This window comes from Macrobrachium nipponense, chromosome 2, assembly GCF_015104395.2.
Source record: "Macrobrachium nipponense isolate FS-2020 chromosome 2, ASM1510439v2, whole genome shotgun sequence".
Classification (NCBI taxonomy): domain Eukaryota; kingdom Metazoa; phylum Arthropoda; class Malacostraca; order Decapoda; family Palaemonidae; genus Macrobrachium; species Macrobrachium nipponense.
Window position 1 is genome coordinate 52,736,535 of NC_087201.1, and position 22,246 is coordinate 52,758,780.

At 35.0% G+C, this 22,246-nt stretch overlaps 1 protein-coding gene across 3 annotated transcripts in view; it reads left to right on the forward strand.

The window, feature by feature from the left end:
- The window catches only part of LOC135220577 (kelch-like protein 5), a 162,703-nt gene extending 140,918 nt beyond the window's left edge, over window positions 1-21,785 (forward strand). For all 3 annotated transcript variants that reach the window (XM_064257825.1, XM_064257823.1, XM_064257824.1), the window contains exons 11-12: window positions 98-269; window positions 9,526-21,785. In XM_064257825.1, coding sequence (XP_064113895.1) covers window positions 98-269; window positions 9,526-9,588 — 235 coding nt within the window. In that variant the 3' untranslated portion in view covers window positions 9,589-21,785. The remainder of the gene's footprint in view (window positions 1-97; window positions 270-9,525) is intronic.
- The last annotated feature ends 461 nt before the right edge of the window (window positions 21,786-22,246 follow it).

Sequence of the window (22,246 nt, forward strand, 5' to 3'; positions counted from 1 at the left end):
CTGATGTGTATTGCATTCAATTTTGCAGTGCTTAAAAACTGATATGCACTATGTAAATGAATAATATTGCTTCATGCTTCTCATCTCTGCTTGGCAGATATGATCCTGCAACAGATACGTGGACGCAAGTTGCATGTTTGAATGTTGGCTGTGATAGTGCAGGAGTGAGCCTTCTTGGTGATCGTCTGTTTTGTGTTGGTGGCTATGATGGACAATCTTATCTCAATCTCGTCCAGGCTTATGATCCACAAACTAATGAATGGATGCAGGTATGTAGTTTTGCTTTTAGTTGTAAACAGTTGGTATGCTCTAAATGTGAAAAATATTTACTGATGTTTGACTTTCTATGTCTTATTATTACAGTAATTTATGCTTTACATAGATATGTCCTCAAAACTCCAGCAACTGGATAATGAAGTCGTAGTAAAACAAAGTTTTTAAGAAACAAGCTATATTCACATAGGTATAAGAAACCAGAAAGGAAAGAGTATAAAAATACTTTCTACCAGACCTTGTACACAAGAGCAGCAGCAGTGCATATTTTTTTCATGGCTGAAACTGATGGATAGTGTTTTTGGGAAGGCTTCAAAAGCTTATAAACCACAAACATGAATCATACTTAGTCACACTCTTTAGTTTTCAGTTGAATTTTAAATATATGTACGAGAAGCAGGTCTTATTTCTCTTGTAGGTAATATGAATAACACCAAAGATATCCAATATCTTTTCCTTCTCGTATGGGTTCTATACAGAGACCTGGTTAAGGAAATGAAGATGTACAATGGGAAGTTGAAGAAAAGGGAGCCTTCAAGCTTTGCCAGAGGGCAGTCAGGAAAGAGGATAGAATTGTGTATTCAGAAGGTAGAGGTTAAGAGGCAGGTGACAAGGGGAAAGGTTATGATTTAGTAAAAATGGAATTAGACTCCTAACACTTCAGAGTGATGAAAGTAAATAATTGATATAACAAAGTGGATACGGTTAGATGGAAAATATGTGAAATGGAAAGGTTTAGAAATTAAACAATTAAAGTATAGAAATTGAAGATGAAGAGAAAAAAAATAATGGAACAAGGGAATTTCATTTGGAAGTGTAGTGAGTAAGAAGGAAGAATATAAATGGGAAGATGTGGATATGACAGAGGAACCAGAATATTGCTTCTGAAGAGGTTAAGAGAGTCCCTGAGAAGTGTACAGTGAAGAAGCTTCATTACCACTATCATCATCATATTTGTTCATTTTTGGATTCTTCTGATCAGCCCTTATTTGGTCTGGCAGAAATGCACACCATTGTAACAAGTAAAGTGAATTAAAATTGTCAGAGAATTCCATAAAACTGCTAGAGAAGGTACTGGAGAAAAAAAATAGTCAAAATTATCCTCAGTACTGTCAATTTGGCTGTATGTTGGAGAAATGGTTATGATATAACCATCAAAGTAGTATACTTTTTAGCAAGGAAGATACCATACCATATATTTGTGGAATTAAAGGGGCATTTGACAGAGTAACAATGTACAGCACAAACAGTTAGTCAAGCATTTGAAAACAGGGCATGGAAAAGATAGATTAAGCCAGTGATGTTGCCATACAATAACAAAATCTAGATTTATATATAAATGTTGGCATCCATGAAAGATCAGTATAGTAATTAATTTCTATCATAGACATGGGGAAATCAGTAAGATGGTACTGAAAGGGAGACTAGTGACTTTTGTGTGCAGATTACAATTTCCATCTTTCATAGCTAACAAACTTGAGGTCTTAACAGTAGGATAAATTGTCTGGTGCCAGCTGGAAACCAGTTAAAAACAATAAAAAAATTGTTAATGCAAGGAATCTGTGGCATCTGGCATCTGATGTGTAGTTGAGGTGAAAGGGAGTCAGAGACCTGGCACGAATTCAGTGATGCATCAGTCTTTCTTCCAACCCTGGATGAAACATAAGAGGGGTGGCTGGAGGTGGCCAATTAATGGTAAGACCTCAGGTTTGTTAGCTATGAAAAATGCAAATTAATAAAAAATTTGTTATTTGTTCATATGCAGAACAAACCTTTGGGCTTAACAGTGGGATAAACTCACACTTGGAGGGAGGTATGAGAATCCTGAACTGCTGGAGGTTCGGCACACTTGATCATTCTTCTTAGAAATGAGACTTCTAAAGAAGAGGACCTAATCCATTGAGATGTTAGATATGTGGATATCTAACTCTCAGCCCATTGCATAACAGAAGTAAAAAAGAAATATATATGTTCAAGCAACAAACCATGTTAGCCACAAAAAATGAGTTTGTCACCACTCTTCACTCCCCTTGCTGAAAGTACTATATCAGTATGGCTGCAACGCTCACCTGCTTCAAGCCAGTTCCAGTGTATGATGTGTCTATTCTTCAAACTGCCCATAGGTATGAAGAAAGGAGAAAAGGAAAGAAAAGAGACCAGTCACCTCACTCATTCCCTACTCCACACATTCATCTTATGCAAGATACAAATTGTCCTGTCAGGGGCACTGAATGAGTTACACTTGTTGACACTTGTTGAACAGCCACCACTGGACCCAAGGAAAAAGTGTCGAAGGATCTGGGGCCAACATCCTTCAGTTAGAAGAAAGTGAAAGTGGTTTGATGCATTCAGGAACCAGCATTCAAAATCCTATGAATAGATTAGTTCTTATTGCCAGGGAAGAACCTATTCCTCAGGTGTCATGCACTTCTGCATGCATCAAATTGGTGACAGAACTTGACAATATGGAGTCTAAGACACCTAAGCTGTAGGTAGGTGACGAGCCTTTCAGATTACAACACAGTGCTTTGACAGGTCAAAGTAGAGTCTCTTTGAAGATTGCTGATAACAAACTCCACACCGTACGGGACAGAAAAGGAGGCCAATCTGTCACCGTGAACCATGGGAATCTGGGTCTTAGCCACGAGTTTTGGGGCAAATTCGAAAGCTACTGACCCCAACCCTTGAGAGTTTATGTCATAAACCTGACCATGGTGCTCTCCAACTCTTCCAAGGAAGCCAAGTTCAGAAGGAAACTGTTTCCAAAGTCAGTATCCTGCAAGATGATTGATGCGTGGGCTCAAATGAGCTTGAGTGAGACTACTCAGTACCAGAGTAAGGTCCCACGTAGGAGGCCTGAGTTCTTAGGTGAAACAAGACCTCTTAAAGCTCTTGAACTGCCTAGAGAATTCCCAGGGTGAAGTGATGTCCACATCTTCAGATGAACTCATCACAACCCAGCCCAGTAGACCCTCACCAGAATAAACAGAAAGAATTTCCTCTGTTCTGATAAGATCCAGAAGATCTTTATCTACTGAAAAGAAACTCAGAATGGAGAGAAATCCCTTCAATGTCACCAATCACAGCAGCAGATGGTTCATCCTGGATACAGCTGACGAAGATCTAAAGTAGTAGCCTTATGTCTGAGCTGCGTGCAAGAAAGATCTCTTGCTGGGAAGAGATACTGGATGGATTCCAGGCATGAAGAGATAAAAGATCATACTGATTGGTGGTCTCTCCATACGAGACTGGTGGAGAAGGTTGCACTAAGGTGGAATCTCTCTTGGCCACTCACTGAACAGATCTGGGACCATCAACAGTTGACCTCTAGCTTCCTATTGAACCCTGTAGTGAAGAGGTCTAACATGGTTCTCTTCCATATAGACAGAGGAGACAATAGGATAACCCAATGGGATATCCTATGATAATATGCTTTATGCAGAAACATTCTAAATAGCCCAGTGTGAACTTTTGCACTGTAGACATCGGAGATGTCTCCATGCTGCCCAAGGAATGTGCATTTCCAACAGAGGAGACATCTGTGAGGTGATTTCTTATGATAACATAAATTCAGTATGCTACTCATCAGAGATGTCCAATGATGATAGGACAGATCCCCCCTTTGCTAAGGAACCACCATGGTGACATTCCTGAGCAACATAGCGCAGCAATAAAGACGGATCTTTATTCCTGCAGAGAAAAGAAGAACTATGATACAGTAGACCCCTGTATTTGCAGGGGATGGGTACAAGGACCCCCCAATACTTAAAACACCCTCTAAAAATGCTTAGAACTGCCTATTTTGATAGTTAAAACACTAAAGTGCATTTAGTCATGAAAATTATATGAAAATACAGTCATTTTTTAATATTTCTCAGTGAAAAATACTGTGAATGGGCAAATTTTTCACGCATAATTTGTCTATACAACCCATAGAAAAATTGGCAAATAGGCGAGTCCGTGAATTGTGAGTCCGCGAATAGCGGGGTTGACTGTATTGAGATACAGTACTGGTCTGGTTACTTGGATATATAAAGGTAGGCTAAGTTCGAAATCATAACAAACCTAACCTAACCAAATCCCAAACTTATGAAGAACGGGAAAATCTTCGTCTTGCAGAAGCCATGAAGCAGAAGAACATGCATCTGTATATTGAAGAGCAGGTTTGATGAAGATAAGATCAAACCAGCTAGGCTAGGCTAAGAACTCCAACACTCAGGCTAGGCCAGGATTGTAAAGATAGGTTCAAACTAGCTAAGCTAGGCATAGAACTCAACTACTTCAGCTAGGTCAAGTCGGTAAGGACAGGTTCGAACTAGCTAGGGTAGTCTAAGAACTCAACCACAGGCCAGGCTAAGTTGGTAAAGGTAGGTTCGAACTAGCCAGGCTAGGCTAAGAACTTTACCACTTAGGCTATAGTCAGGCTAGGCTAAGAACTTGACCACATTGCTAGGCTTGTTAGGCTAAGAACTCAAGCACTTAGGCTAGGCTAAGATGGTAAAGTTAGGTTCGAACTAGCTAGGGTGGGTTAGGCTAGGCTAAGAATTCAACCACTTGCTAGGTTAAGAATTCAACCACATGGTTGGCTTAGAGCTCAACCACTTAGGCCAGGCTAAGATGGTAAAAGTGGGTTTGAACTAGCTATGCTAGGCTAAGTTATTATGGAGTTAGAAAATAATTCTACTCACACTTGGAAAACTTGTATGATCAGACATGAACTCTGTTTCATAAGCAGGCGTAGGGCGGAATGGTTCCACAGAGATTTATTGTAGCGGAATCTACCCTATTGACTAAGTCGAACTACTTGTGTCAAAGTCGAAGCGCTAGGCCAATATTCTCATAGGAACAATCCAAATTGTAAATAAACAATGAAATGAGAATTCTTCCTACTTGGGAAGTGTTGAAGCCTTTAGGTGACACAAAGCCTGTCAATTCCACAATGAAGGCTGTATGGTTTGATTTGAATGACTCCATTTACTTCTTATAAAGAATGTAACAGTTGGAAGGTAGATCTCGTATGTTGACGACATGAAATGTCCATCGGACGCTACCAAGAGAATGCCCATCAATCGTTTGCTGTGACCAAAGGCATTGGACAGACATGCTGAATGTCCGTGGGCTAGGTTGACAGTCTGCTCCCAGACATTGCACAAACGTATTGTGTGGTAGGTCAAAGGTCCATTTCGATCTTGTATGTAGAGGATATGGAATGCCTGTTGGATGCCACCAAGGCAGCAAACATAGGACAAAACCAACATGACCAAAAGGCATTGCACAGGTGTTTATGATTTACAGCTGTCTAGTCACGTACGTCTGTCTGTCACTGGCCGGGAAGTCACATACGTGGATGTGCGACGATGAATGACATATGTGACATTGTCTGGGAGAAGCAGAATCACAATACCTTTGCCTTAACAAGTCACGACCAACTGGAAGGTGGGCAATGAACGTAGGGCCTCCTAGTAGAATGAGACTAGAATGCCTTGGTTTCTTGGAAACTGGAGAAAGACAACCTCTCTCTCTCTCTCTCTCTCTCTCTCTCTCTCTCTCTCTCTCTCTCTCTCTCTCTCTCTCTCTCTCTCTCTCTCTCTGCCACGAATATCCGAAGGAGCATGTACACCATGAGCATCACAGCCGTCACTTGGAACAGATCCGCGAACATGAACAACATCACGGCCGTCACCTGAAACACGTCTGCAAATGTGAACAACAGGCGAGGAAAGCTGGACCGAGCCTCCCGTACATGAAGGGAAGACACACATGAGAGAAAGACAATGACACATCTCTAGGGGAAACATGTCCATGGGTCTGAATCACGTCTGTGTGAATAAGGAACTAAGGTGACTAAGTCATGAAAGTGAGTGTCAAGGCAACAACGCCTAAGCTGGAAACACTTCCCTAAACATCCAGAATCTATCACTTGAAGGAAACTTCATCAACTCTGGCTGGGACATTGTAGAATCTTCATGGTTAATTCAAACTGGAGAGAATCGATTAATCCAAGTTCTGAAGAAAACTGAGCATAGGAATCATCCTTTAAGAACTTGGATGACCCACCAAGCAGTGAACAGGACTAAGATTGGCTGCTCCCTCTACCCAAATGTCTGAAGAAACAAGGGAGAAGATTCTAGTTCAGGAACATCCCAGAACTAATATCAGAGACTCTGGTTACCTCTCCAGCTCACCGAATCCTAGGAAATTGTGTACCAGTACATGTGCGCATGAAGAAAAGTGAAGAACTTACGAGAAAATTCAGAAGAACTTACCAAGAAAATTCAACGCCCAAGGTAGGAGAAGACTGGCCGCACTTCTCTTGAAACGCAGAGTTGATCGAAACTGTGTCGTCATAAGAACTTGCCATATTGTCACACAGCAGATACCCTTTACAAAGAGAAAACTGTGTAAGACTAGATTAATTATATTCAAATAAAATTGTAAAGAAAAGTTTATTTCGTATGACAGTAGGAGAACTAAGGCGAACGTCTTCAGATGACAAAACATCAGAGGGAGATGAGACGCCACAGAAGCAGACGAAGCCACATTGGAGAAGTCATCTGTAAGATTGGTACCCCTGCATGATGATGTAAACTCCGCAGGCTACCACATAGAAGGGACTCCACAGCTTAAAATGAACACACTGCCATCAGGACTGAATGGGTTCCAAACTCATTGCAGCACCAATGAGCATACCAAAAATTAGTGAAGTGGCAACTCTGGCAGAGGGAAGTGAATGCAGAAGGACTCCCAAGATCTGAGCGGAACACGCCACTGCTCAACTTCAAGGTGAGAAGCTGGGCCGACAACTGTAGAGCCTGAAAAGAAACATATAATATTCCTTCTCTCTCAAGAAGAGAAGAAACATCCCATGTTGAGAGAAGGAAAAGATACATATTTATATGTTAGGAATAAAGGAAGGGAGTAAGCTGTATGACTCACAACCCCCCCACCATCACGAGACAGAGATGAGATGGAAACTTCTGACTGATCCTGAACAGTAGTTGGGGCCAACACAATTGTAGAACTTTCGCCATCAAATTTGTGTTGATGAAGTGGAGGAACCCTTATTTGTTAAGTAAGATGAATCCTCGCACATAAACCTTGCCTACAACACAAACTCATAACGTCTCAAACGTCCCGAACCACACAAAATCTGAAAGACTAAATCATTACCACGTTCCCATAAATTGTGTTGTTGAAACAAAATAAGAACAATGATATGAGGGGGAAACACTAAAGCCTACTAAGCGGCAAGAGTCAGTATTTACGTATATCATTGAAGAAGAAATAAAACATGTAAATGTCTTAACGTAAATGTTTCAATATATCCCAAACAATATTTCAAAATGCAAACTTGATAACAAAGGAACAAGATGATGCTGGCCCCACTCTCCCTGAAGGGCCAATAGTATGCCCCTTGAGAGAGATGGAGCAACATTACAGTATACATAAAACAGCTGATGAAGCAGTAAGAATAGGCCTGGAAGCACATCTACTGCAATTTGCATCTGTCTTAGAGGAAGCGTGAACATGGGCTTCAGTAAAAAACTGGCTAGGAAGGAGGAGAGCAAAGGGAATGTTCTTCAAGGTGGTTGAAGAAAGATTGATGCATCACTGGATTCAGGTGCAGTCTCTGACTTGCTTCCACCTCAGTTATGCATCGGATGCCAGATGCCACAGATTCCTTGCATTTACAATTTTTTATAGTTTTTAACTGGTTTCCAGCTGGCGCCAGATTTGACATACTGTTAAGACTGAAGGTTTGTTCTGCGTATGAACAATTGATATTTATGGATTGTATGATGTTAGGTAGTGGTAAACAAAACATTGTTGTAATACAAAAACTGTTTTTCAACACCAACCCATTAAACATGGTACTATTAGCACCTTCCCTTCCCCTCACCCACCAGCACCTTAGGTTTTCTGGTCATGAAGAGAGGACTTAGTGATACTATTTGTGGAAGGGCAACCGTGATTAATGGTTTGTAATGAAAATCATGTTTTGCATTTTAAAATACTGATTTAGCTCTGTGTACTTATCTGTTTTGCATATGGACATTCCATAGTGTGAATGCTCGATAGGGTAATTCTTGACCTTTGAAGTGTAATACTTAATAATAATTGTCAAACCATACAATATATACTTAAATTTACACAAATAACTATGCATAGATAATTTCATGTCTTTGCTTTTGTGTGTGTCACTTTTGTCTTAGTTTTCCAATTTTATGCGAAGCGTTTTGTTGATATATTTTTTGTTTAAATATTTTAGAAATATTCAGGATTATCCATACAAAGCCAAGCCTGAATGTTTAACCCTTAATGGACAGGCATGATGATATGATGATCTATAAAAGGTTTTGAGCGATGGACGGGCTAACTCAAATGAGTACTATTAATATTACATGCCATATGATTTGGATGAATTTAGCAGGAAAGATGTTTATATAACTTCAATGATCCTGAAATAACTTATGGTAACTGTAGTAGCTCTGCACAAGACAGATGGGGATCAGTGTGCCCTTGAGACTTGATGGGGGAAATGTATTGCCCCTCTCTATCCTGTGATGTCTTTATTTATTTGCTCATAAATATACCCAGGCATTGCTGTTGGTTTTAGTTCTTATCTTTTATGATAGTATGCCAGCTATACATAATTGTAATTTTGCAAAGTAAAAAGAAATATTAGAAAAAATATGTATACGTCACAGAAAGTTACTGCATCTCCCTAGCTTAGTAAATATTGTAAATATTTTTACAATAAAAATACTCAGAATTTGTTACCAATTTTAGTTCTTATCTGTTATGATAGTGTATGAGCTATAAGTATAATTTTACAAAATAAAATAAAATACGTAAATTACTAGAAAAACATGTATAACTCTGTAAAATTAGCTATTTTGTACCTTCCCGTGGAAGGTACATAATATTATGTAGAATATTTTTTCTTACACCATGTGCATTTACATATCTAACTCTTTCTATTGATGTGTTTTTTTCTTAAACTGATGAACCTTAAAGTTTGTCCGGTCTGGGTGGATGTGCTTAATATACATTTAGTCCGTCCTGTAAGGATTAAATAACAAAAACAAATTTCTAAAATTTTTGGGAATACTTTTTGGATAATTCAAGTATCAAATACATTTTTAAAATTTTTTATGTTTATTTGGACATGGTTTGTATGTATGAAATTACGTAATGAGATATTCTGTACTCTTGTCTTACATTCTTTTTTCTAATTCATGTGCATTTCAGATGGCTCCATTACCAAGTGGTCGTGCTAGTGCATGTGTAGTAGTGGTAAAAAATGAGCACTGACCCTTGTTTACCCTTTTATATAGGGAAACACGGTAAGTGCTTATTGGAAGTGGTATTGTCTTTGGGTCCAATATTATCCAGAATCCTTGAATAGGCGGTAAGTAGCTTTATGCATTCCAACTATGGATAAGACTCTCTACCTTGGCTAAAGTGATGATTTTAATGGAGCCATGAACATAGAGGGATGTTTGTTGCAATGGTGCTGACCCAATTGAATAAGACTGGATCTCACACGTAAATGAAATGTAAGTACTGTTTTTTCAAAAATGAGGTTTTGATACGTCCATGTGCAAACCTCATACATATGCTACGATGTTTTAATCAGTAATAATTACATGGTTGGTAGATCTCTCTGTAAATTTCTCTCTTCAGTGAATGGGTCTTTTTGCACTGGTTTGTTTCCCAAATATGAATGTACAAAAGTATTTTTATATGAACTGAAGTGCTAAAATCTTTATAACAGTTACAAGAATAAGGGATGAAATAGGTTGTATGTATAGATATTGTTGCAAGGTATCTTTAGGAAGATTTAAGCTATGGGGAAAAATTATGCATTATTGTGAGTACGACCTGATCTAGTACTGCATCCAAAGAAATATTGATGCATGTATATTTTACTTTGATTTGTTTTATAAGATTTAGCTCAAACCAAAATAAGAATAAGATCACTTCATGCTTTTACATGAACTTGTAAATTGTCTGGTCATAGGTATTACAGTACTCATAGCAGTCCATTCCCCATGCAACACTTAAAAGTGGTTACCTGCAAGGCAGATTATTTTAGTTCCTAAATAGATCTTGAAGGGAAATGTAAATACTACTCTTATTTTAGTTTCTTTGGAAATAAATTTTGATGAAAGACATTACAGTATTATTGTATAATTCTTTTTAATGAGATTTATATTTGATTTCCCTGTCAAGACTTTTTAAAATTATGTGCTTTATTTTGTGGTCTACATCCCTAAATGTAGTTTACAGCCACCATTTTGATATTTTGAAAGCTGTTGGATAGAAGTCATGTGTTCAGCTATCATGGAATTTCAAAAATTGTATCTAGATTCTGATAATATTCAAATGGATGATACAAACGATTTTAACTTTTTAAGGAACCCCATTAAAAAAACATTGCATGGTTATATAGCCTTATCTTTCCTGTTTTATTAAAAAAAAAACAGATCAATAGTTACATTGCACTCAACCTCAATACTCCTAGCCCCTTGCTGTGTGAACAACTGCTTAAAGCTAATTGAATGAATTTTAGTTTTTTGTTTTTCAAAATTGGGTAGGTGTGTTTTTCACTTGTCATTCTCCATTTATTACACCATTGAAGTTTAACTTGTAGATAACTTATTATCAACTTGAGTGATTTTGACTGCTTTTAGAACAAGTAGTAAAGCGAAAGTGTATGGCTTGCCACATCACATACAGATTTTGAATTTAATGGGCTTGGACAAGAATAAGGTCTTATGCCGAATTAGCTTTTCCCCTCCATCAGTTTTGTGCGTGACCATTACAGACTAATGATCCTTAAGCTGAGGACCAAATATTCCTCCAGGAGGTTCTTCCCAGTGCACGTACAAGGTATGTGAGATATAGCAATAGTGTTCCCAAGGTAGGGTACATTTGCTTATTCTTTGTAATGTTGAAGTGTCCTTCCTAAAATAAAAAACAGGCAGTGCCAATGACCATGAATTAAAGATGAAGTTTTAAGACAGCACACTGGAATAGTGGAGACTGGCCCGTAAATGTTACAGTCACCTTATGTACTACCCTTAGGAAATGAAGCATCAGTGATTGCATAATTTTCACTTACCTAGAAAAGTGCTACTAAGGAAACAATTTTAATATTAAAGGACCCCCAGATTTTTTAATGATGAGGCCCTGTTAGTATTTTTTTCTCCCAACTGTTAAGATTATTCAGGATCTTTTTAATTACCTTAGAATAAAAAACTAAAGTAAAATCTGCCTCTGTAGGACAGATAAAAGGGAGAAGACTCCCAAATGAAAACTGAAGCCTCAAAGGCTCCACCAATATCAAGGAGCTCTGCTTAGCTTCATATTGAGTGACAAATCTCCTAAAGAGTGTAGTTCTTAGTGATTGCTTAATATCTACAACCCATTATTTTTGAAGTATCAGTATATAACAAAATTATGTACCTAATAAGACTAAACAAAAGCAAATTAAGACCACTGTAAAAGTGTGGCATTATTTAAAAAGCAGTGTCACAGTGAAGTAATCTGATGTGTTGCTCTAATTAGTCAGTCCTTGGAGATGTGAAGAAAAGTCAACATGACAAAATATTTAAGATTTGTCAATGCAGTAAAACTTTTAACAATAAAATCAGTTATCTGTGATTACCAAAACATAGGACACCACAAATGAATGTAGCACACCACAAATGAATGAAGTTTGGAAACTAAATACCTTCAAAACAATCTCTCAATATTTTAAATTTATCCAATTATGTATTAACTAAAAGATATATTTTTTAAAATAAATCTCAGGATACCCTTGGTTCCATAACATTGTTGAAAATGCAGAACAAGTTTTATTAAAAAAATTTTATGACTCCCCAGAGTTTAACACAGCACAAAACAGTATCTAACACACTTTAACCATCTAAATTCCAGCTTGGTGGTCTGGGTTAATTATATTTCACAAAAAATGTTTTGATGCCTTACAATTTTTTTTTTATAAATGTGGGGTTACTTCATCTCCTCAGTATTTCATTTAGTTAAAATGGTGGTCTTCAGTGGGCATTCACGTACAATGTATTAATATCTGAATCTTATTTGTATTACTTATCATACCACATTCACAGTCATTTTCATCAAAAGTAAAAGCATGTTCTCATCTCGTTGATGTTTTGACAGTGGAGAAATTTGTTTACGTATAGTACAGGTAAGCATCTTCAAGTTTCATCATAATTTTATGCAAAACTAAAAATCTCTGACCTATTTTGTCTCAATTATTTTAATACAAAACATTCATAATTTATATTTATACAAAAATGGTATATTTAATATTACTCAGTAGTGTACATTTTGACCTACATAAAAGTTGGGTATGTTTCATTCATAGAAGAAATTTACCATTCCAGAATACTCAAAAATAGCTTTTGTCAGCAGAATTAGAGGTACATAAATGTTTAGAACGAAAAAAAAATTAATAGGTCAATGATAATTAAATATCTTTGTTGATTTTGTATTTCATATTCATCTTAAAAATATTAGTCAGAAGAACCCTTCATCGTTTTACATTTGTATTATTTTCCTAATTGTTAAGTAGTGAAGCTAGATCTGTCATTTGTTAATCTGTCTATAACCAGTCAATTGCAAATTACCATTGTAATTGTAAGTGACAAAACAGATAATTTACTGCATAAAGTAGACAGCTTTAATTAAGCAATAATGACTGAATGAGAGCTTGATTCCACTTGTAAGCAATATATGTGTAACAAACAAAAAAGTATTATAACACCTCCCATATCCAGTCTAAAGCTGGTTTAGATAATGAAATGCCTTTTTAATCATTATTTTGATGTAATATTTAACTGAAATAATTGTTTATAAAAACACTTTATTATCAAAAGGTTCAGGAGTGCATTCAAGATTTATTTTATGAGTTTTCCAGGCATTCAGGATGTTGATCAGGACATGCCATTTGTATGACAGGAAATAATTTTTGGCTAACTGAATTAAACTGAACCCATTTAAGAATTTCCCCAACACAATTCTTGAAGACAATGGTGTATTTCATAAAAAGTTTTGTGTTGAAGTGATATTAGTATGTAGTTATTGGAAGTGTTTAGTAATGAATGACCAAGGGAATACCCTCTGTGACATTTTCTAAATCTTGGAACCTATGATCAAAATACCAGAATGAATTAAACTTCATAAAGGTACTAGATCATCCCCTTTGTACGGTATTGATGTAAACTATGTGATATTGAACCCTCCTCTATTTTCATATATGAAATAACATTGTATATATAATACAGTAGGTGGTAAGCTGCTAGATCTCTTATATAATATGGTATAATCTTTAAGATTTGGGGGTTAGGAGGAATACAATACGTGCTGGTGCATTAAAGTGTAAGTAGTATATGTGTTATGTAATGCAAGACAAGCTAAATGTATATCTTTGTCACATAAAACAAAGATGTCATGATTCAGAGAGTACATTTATTCATGTAATGCTTAATTGGTGTTGTAACAAATTTACATTATGATTAATGCTGTTGAATTTTCATTTGTTGAAATGAAGAGCCTTTTGTCAAAGTAGGAGTTTTTTTTTTATATATTGAAGGTTACTTCTTATAAAAAAAATATCAGTTGTCAGTAGGTGCAGTTGTCTAGATTTAGAATGAATGACTTGAAGTAACTGATTTTGTGCAAGTAATTATTAAGCTTAGGGTATTAACAAATTGCATACCACTGCCAATAACTGTCACCATTAATTAGCAAGGTAAAAGTACCGTCTTTCTTTAGTAGCTGTTGGTAGATTTAAGAGCAGGTTTGAATTAACAGGCAACATTTGCTTCATATTGCAATGCTTCTCAGATATTAAAAGTAAGTGAAGTCTTAGATATCTGTTTCTGAAGAATGTTATAGTAGTTCAGAAAAGAAAATCACATTTGCTATGAAAATTATGTTTTTTAAATATTATACTATGTATTTGCAGTTACATAGTTTCAAAATAAATACCAATCAGCATTTTGTTGTGCAATCATTATAGTGTCTGAGGTACATATGGTTATAAATTTACTGATGCAACACATTTTGGCTTTTGATACTGTGAATAGAAAAGATTACCAGTTAGTGTGCTTTTATCGAAAACACTCAAGTACTACTTTGCATACATGAGTATCCTGTATTCAGATTTCTCATAATGGTACTTCTTGCTTAAGAATTTGTGGTGAATGTAATTAGAAATTATTTGTAAAACTGCACCTTCAAAACATTTAAATCCAACTTAAATGTTTTATCCATCATAGTAGAATTTAAGGCCACGACCTTCAGATGCGTGTAAAATGTACATTCCTCTTATGCTTAATGTCTAGAAAGATGGTTTAGCTGATAGCTAATGTCGATGAAAGTATTCTAGACCTGATGTATGGGGAAAGCAGAGGGTATCTGTTTTACTGTAGGGAGTATTAATAATACAAGACACTTTTGATTTGGGATAGTTAGAGTTATCAACAAATGCAAGGAAGCAAGCCTCAGTATTTTAGTTAGTAGTACTTTTATGATTCCAGTACTATATGTTACTGATCTTAAGTGATTTAAAACTGGTACAGTAGTACTAAAATCATGGAAGAGGCAGTGATAATATTCAGCAATAGTATGGAAGAGAGATAACTAAATCTTTCCCAATTGCACAGGTTGAGTGAACTATCTGTTTTGTGCTATCTTAGATCATTACGTACTACAGCTTTTTCATTTGCACAGTTTGAGTGAACTACCTGTGTTTTATGCCATCTTAGACTATTATGAACTACATGGTAAACCTAGTAGTACAAAATCTAACAGAATGTAAGAGGACACAATCGCAGAGATGTACTCAATAGCTAGAATACACGTACAGTATTCTAAGCCTAGTTTCAAAGTAATAGTAGTCTGCAAAATTTTGTACTCTGAAGAAAGAATCATGGATGTAGAAGTATTATCATCAATAGTATGCAATTAAGAAATTCTATAAAGTGCCATTGGTATATTTTTTCCAGATGATTAATTATAATTACTATGACCTACCCTACCAAGAGCAAAAGTGTAGCAAGTATGACAGTTTGATAGGCAATTGTATCTAGAGAAAGTCCATTTCCTCTACACGGGAAGTTATTATAGATGTTAATATTGTCACTACTAGCCATAAGCCAGGAATCATTTACTTTGTATGATCATGGTAAAGCCCTGTGGATGGAAGCATAGATACGAGCAGCAACACAACCAAGACATAAATTGTATATTTAAGCAATTATAAGATAAGAATGTAGAATAAAACAGGCTTGCCTACTCGTTCAGTAGGAACTGCATATAAAAAATTTTAATACCAACAGGATTAGACTATTCAGATTCAAATACCTGTTTGGCAAGAACTTTCCAGATCCAACAAACTGTCAAACAGCAATAGTATCCAGTTTTAAAATTCTTTGTCAGGAACCACATCCAGATTCAGATGCCTGCTGGACAGAAACCTATACACTAGTATTCTTCCACAGGTTTTGAATTTTAATTTTGAATCCTTTCAAATCTCATTAGTATACTTTGTAAAGAATAATTCAAGCTCATAAATGGATCAGAATTTTTGAAATTGTTGCTGCTTAAAGCAGTTACTTTATGGACTGGAATTAATACATATAGGAAGTGAGCTGGTCTACATTTACCTCATAGCTTAATAATTAGGTACCTAAATCCTCCCAAGGAAATACTTGGAGAGTGACAGTTCAGATGAGCAGACAACAGGATAGGAGATTACGTAGGCAAGAAAGACAACCAGGTATGATGGATACCATAAATAACTACAGGATCTCAATCAGGATAGGAGACTCATGTTTTTATTTAGGCAGAGAAGAAAGAATATATTCCACTAAAAATTTTCAGCCTTCTGATTAATGTACTACTTTGCAAAAGTTGCTTCGATTTCCATGTATGAAGGGTAGGAATAAGCCCTTCCCTCCCCTCACAACAACAGAATTATTATGCTATAGGTTCCATTTGTCTCTTGAAGCAACAGGCTGTTCTTCTCTGGGTGTTAAGCATGAGGAAGCTAAGTTAATACCATAAAAAAATATTCAAAATTTTGCATGTCTGAAGTCTGTTACATGCATTACGCATTACTCCATTTTAGGGTAAAAGTCAGTTCTGAATGCAGCATACTTGATAGTGCATCACAGATTCTCATGCCTGTATAACAAGAGTCCATAAGATGTAACGAGTACTGTATATATGCAATGCTTGTTATTTTTGGATTTTAGTGTTATTTAGTAACCTGTATTTGTCATTTTGAGATGTGTGGTGTTCTTGCTGTTAGAGATAAGCTATTTTACCACTCCATCAGAAATTCTGTTAGTTTATTTGTTTTGTGTACTTTTTGAAGACCAGGATGACAATCAGAGGGGATCCTGTACTTCTTATGGCATTTAATGTCCCCTGTTTGTAGTGACCGATAAGATGGATATATTAAACCATGTACAATCACTCAACAGTAAATCTGACTGTACACATACAGTATCAGTTTATATAAGGTACAGTATCCATTTATGTAAATGGAGTTCAGGCATACTCATATGATATATACACAGAGTATCTAGCATCCATGATTTGATTTTACCACAGTTTGAATGCTTAATTATCATTCTCCTAATAACAGAAAGAGGTCTTCATTCTTTCATTTCATGCTGTCCATTTCTTCACTTAATAATTGTATTGACAATCTTTTCTCAAGGAACTTTTTGCTCCAGAGTACTGTATTTAAAGTTCCTTTTGGGATTTTTACAGTTTTGGTGCAAGGAGGAAAGCTGTGATTATATATCTCTTTGGATCCTTTTAGTGCATAGAATCTGAAGTTAATTTTTTTTCATAGGACTAAAGATACATTTGATTTAAGATTCTATTACAGTATTTCCACATACTGTATATTAGCTGTGTAGTCTTAGGTGTATTGTGTGTGGCTGTAGCACACACTGATAATTGATGCATGCAATGGATTCTGTAAGTTACTGATTTGCTGTTACTGTACTGTGCAACTTATATTTAAAATAGATTGCAGTGGCAGAGAAGTTATGGTGCTTCTGTGCAAAAATGTCCCAAGGAGGTATTTTTAAAATCAAAGACAAGTGATAATTTCATCAGCAACAAATTATGTACAAACACTGTGATGACAAAGCTGAAAATTAAAGTGGAAATGTTATAAAATGATGACAATGATGACAAAACAAAATTAAAGAGGAAAGGTTGGTATAGAATGGGCAAAGAATTTTAAACTTTAGTTTGCCAACAAATTATATATTATTATAGAAATCTAACCAAATTAATATAGTAACTCCAAAGGGGCATTATTCTCAAGTTGATAGTTACATACTGATTAGAACATAGTCAAAACCTTATACAGTTGCTTTGCATAGGTAAAGACTGCTTGTACTGTTGTGCATGATTATTGGAGCACTTCCTAACTATGGAACACATTTGTCAAGAGCATCATAAGATCAATTGAAAAAAAAAGTTACAACAGCGTATTTGAAAAGTTGTAAAGGGTAGTGAGTTACTGGAATAATTTCTCCTAAAATTGAAGAAAGTTTTGCACAGGAAAGTATTTATTTTTCCATTTTTGGTAAGGATTAATTCTAAAAAGAATCCTCTTATGTATAAGGTACAGGAAATTTTATTCAGTTGCAAAATAAATGCTTAGCTTCCAAGTTGAGTAAACATTTTTGGTTATAAATTTGTAGTGTTAAAGTATCCTAGACAAAATGTTCAGGCTTAAGTTCACTGTCGGCCAAATTTGCAGTTCATCACGATGCTCTATTTGTAAGCCATATTTAACTTTTCATGGAATCAGAATATTGTTATAGTTATCATCATTTTATTGAAAAATAGTAATACAGATTACAAAAATAGTATATAGGCTGAAGTCGTGAAATACACAACTCGGTGTTGATTCTGGTATTGTAGTTTTAAATGAGTGCCATTATATTAAAAACAAAATTGGCCAATAATACAGTTTATGATTACCGGCCATGGGGTTCTAGGATATAATGGTTACAATTATTTTCCTTCTATATCCCTTTTCACATAAAAATAAAATGTACTTCTGATTATGAGTATAAGAGGAATGCACAAATTAAAGAAATTTTAAGAAATTGTAATCTAAGTGTGAGCATTATTGTTTAATTAAATATAGATAATGGATGTTGGGTATAAATAGTTAGCTATCTTTAACAAATGAGTTAAAACTTGTAATCAGCTTGGAGAATAGGGTAAACACTTTCTACAGTTTCAAACACTTGCTTGTTATCAGCACAGACATGGCTGTCTCTTTCCTTTTCTCTTTTACAAGAGATATTTCTATTCTGTACTATAAAACATTTGCAAGTATCACAGTGATATTTGTTCAATAGTGGCAGCTATGCAATGCAAAAATATGTAGCATTCAGGTTTATGATTTTAATAAAAATATCATTGCTATATCATAGCAGCTTCATTAGAGTAGTAATTATGCTTTACTGATTTATTAGCTTTTTTATTAATGTTGCAGTACTATTATTTGATATTTATAGAAGCTTCACTGATTTGCAATCCTTCACCAGTTGCATTTATGTAATCAACCCAAAGAAAGCCACATTTTTGCATTTAAATTTTTATATATGTATAGTGCTATAATACAAAAATCCTTAAAAATACTTATTGATAATAGTTGAACCAATCTCAACAAGGATACAGTAGCAGCTTCATTACCAAATTTTGCAGCTAAAATAAATAAGATTTTAATCCTAAAACCTTACCGTGATAAGTGCATTTGCATGGATTAAAATAGTCTCTTGTTCTATCTGCATTAAAAATATTGCTCTTAAAACAATTCTCCAATACCTTTAAGACTTTGAGTTTTTCATATTACTATTATGGTGTACTATGAAAAATAAAGGGAATGTTTATGGAAATGATCTTAACGAAGCAGAAGGTTCTTGATTTGCTGTCAGTCGGTAGCTGTGCTAATGTGGCCTAACCTTTCACAATAGCTGTTAGAGCCTTGAAGATCAATTAAGTCTGGCTTTAGATATGAGTCATGCTTTTGCAATTATGATGGCTGATATTACTTGACCAATATTGTGATGACCAAACTTTAATTACTAGCACTAAGTCTTTGGAAATATGTAACAACAATAAAACCTGAGTAGTCTTTCTTTTAGATTTAAGGTATTTAGATTTAAGTAAATGCTTCTGTTTTCCAAAGTAGTAGTTAAGACACTTCAAGGAATGATTGTAATTTTGGTAAAGGTTTAAGTAGTTCTCAGGTTTTGGTTAAATGAACCTTTCTGACATTTCTTACTTTTATGAAAACCATCCAAATCCTTTACCCTGGGTAGCACCTTGGAAATGTGAAATCCTTTCCTTTGATATTGGAGGTAATGGTTGTAATTTTTTCCACTTTCACTCGCTCACAAATCGGAAAAGAATGTAGCAAACAGTCTACCTACCCTGGATGAATATGATGTGGCATATTTGTATGTTTCCATACATAATAAAAACTTTTAATTCTTTAATTTAGTACATGGCTTGCTCATGGAGGTAAAATAAATTCCTAAATTAGGAAATATCTTGTCAACCTAATAGAATTATTCACATACATTTCTCAGAGCAGTGAGCTAGAATATTATAGTGGATAACTCAAGAGTTATTGTTGCGTTTCAGTTGTGGGTCATCGCTGGGAAACAAAAGTAGGAATTTAAGTGATTTTGTCAGTTTATCAGGGTCACTTTCACTATACCACTTTTCTTCTCCAAAGCATTTTATTACATTTCTTGAATTAGGGAACATGACCACCTTTCCTTGTTGAGTTTTTAATTATTGAGGCTTAATCTTTACTTTTCATACATTACCAATAAAGTTTTGTTATAAATTTTAGTTCATTAATAATATGCAATCAAATTTGATAGTTGACAGAAAATTGTTCTTTTAACTCAAATTATGGATAATAATTTGTTTATAATTATTTTTTTTTAAAGAAAACACTGATGATTTTCTGCTGTCAGCAACAATAATTTTTGATGAAAAAGTTTTTAATATTCAATTCACATTAAAATGATTTGCATTATGTTTTCCTCAAAAGCACTTCTTGTAGTGTGGCATACATACTAGTCAATTACTTTTTTTTATTCTAAACTGCCTATATGGAAAGGAGGTACTGAACTGCTAAAAATTTTGTAAATGTCCTTTTAGGGTTCATATATAACATGTAAGTTATACTATTTTGAAATTTATCTAAATAATGATGAACTGCTAAATTTGATGTAATTGATTACTATCAGTTTTTAAGGAAATGTTACAAAAATAAATTGCTATGGATATGGAGTAGTTACATGTATTTTATCCAGGGGTTGAGATTTTCCCATTGCAGTGAGAGTTCGTCAACATATAACAAGACTTGTTTTATTTCAAAGAGTAATCTAAACTGTAGGCAACCAATTGCTGCATTCTAAATAGTATCGTAGCAGTTGATATTAGAATAAACAAGGAGCAAAAGTTTAGCTTCCAAAGCACAATATGTACAGTAGCAAAAAATTATGCAGTTCTATATTATGCAAATAATGTTTAAAGCCAGATTTGTAAAGTATTTAGTGAAAAACTTATTTTTAGGATAATAGATTGTTTTCTTTTAAAAAATTAAGTTCCATAACAATTATCACTGCTGTCTTGTGAGCTAAATGATTTTTTTTTTAGCAAGGGTTAATTTGATTTGTTACTTGTGCCCCATAAATTAGACTGATCTCTACTACTGTATTTATTGTCAGTAAATTTTGTTCCTTCAATAGGAAGCTTTAGCATAGGCATATGTTTCTTTTTAAGTGTGTATGAAACTGCACTGTACTTCCTATGCATGACTGCTTTCTTTGAACTTTGTATGATTTAACATTCCCTCTTTTGTAGTTTTTTACCGTTTGTCAGGTATATGGAAAATCATGGATCTACCGTAATATTAGAATTTTTTTATATACAGTGTATGAGTACTGTAATGTACAGTAGTTAACTCTGGTGAAAATGGTACAGTGGTTAAAGTTCAGCATGTGAGTTAGGCCACCTTGTTAAATGAATATGCTCTAATTGATGATAAGGTTCTGAGCTAAAAAAAAAAAAAAGCCTGTCATTAATGTACAGTATTCCTTATCATTTCAACATTATATTTCAAAATCCAGAGTAAATAATTTTGTTTTAATATGAAGTAGTATTTTCATTCGGCTGCTTTTTATTTGTTTTTGGAAAATGTAAAATATTGTAACTGACATTCGTAAATATACTGGTAAAAATGGACTTCTATGTTAGTAGTCTGAGGTGATACCTTGTGCTAATTTCTTATCATGAAAATTCTTGGTATGAGAATGAATACTGCATAATTCTGGCAAGAATACTACAATATTTGTACAACCTTCACCAAGTGCATTCCCAGCTCTCAGGCCTAGCAATAAACTTTATGTACTGTACATGTATTGTTTCATTTGCTCCTACACTTTATCAATTGTAGTTAGCAAAATATATTTTTTTTTCTATTGCAAGTTAATTTTTATTTGATAAGTCATATTTTCATGATTTTAGCAGTCATCCGACAAATAAAGGGATTTTGATGGAGGAAAAATCTATTTGGGCAATGACTCGTGTTGCCCAGTGAAATGTATCCTTGATCCTCATTTCTAAGGCATAAATATTTCTATACGTATATATACCAGAGAAAAAAGAGAAACAATAGTGCCAGAATAATCTGGCTCGCTCACCTTTTAATAAAGGTGTCGGTATAGTAAAAGAGCGAGTGGAAACCACTACCAGAGGTCCCTTGCCAATTAGCTTCCTTCTCCGCCAAATCCCCTGTCTACAGAGGAGCCGAACCAAAGCCCCGCTACCCGCTACTACTACAGTGAGCGTCTCTGGCGTCATTCCTGAAGATAGT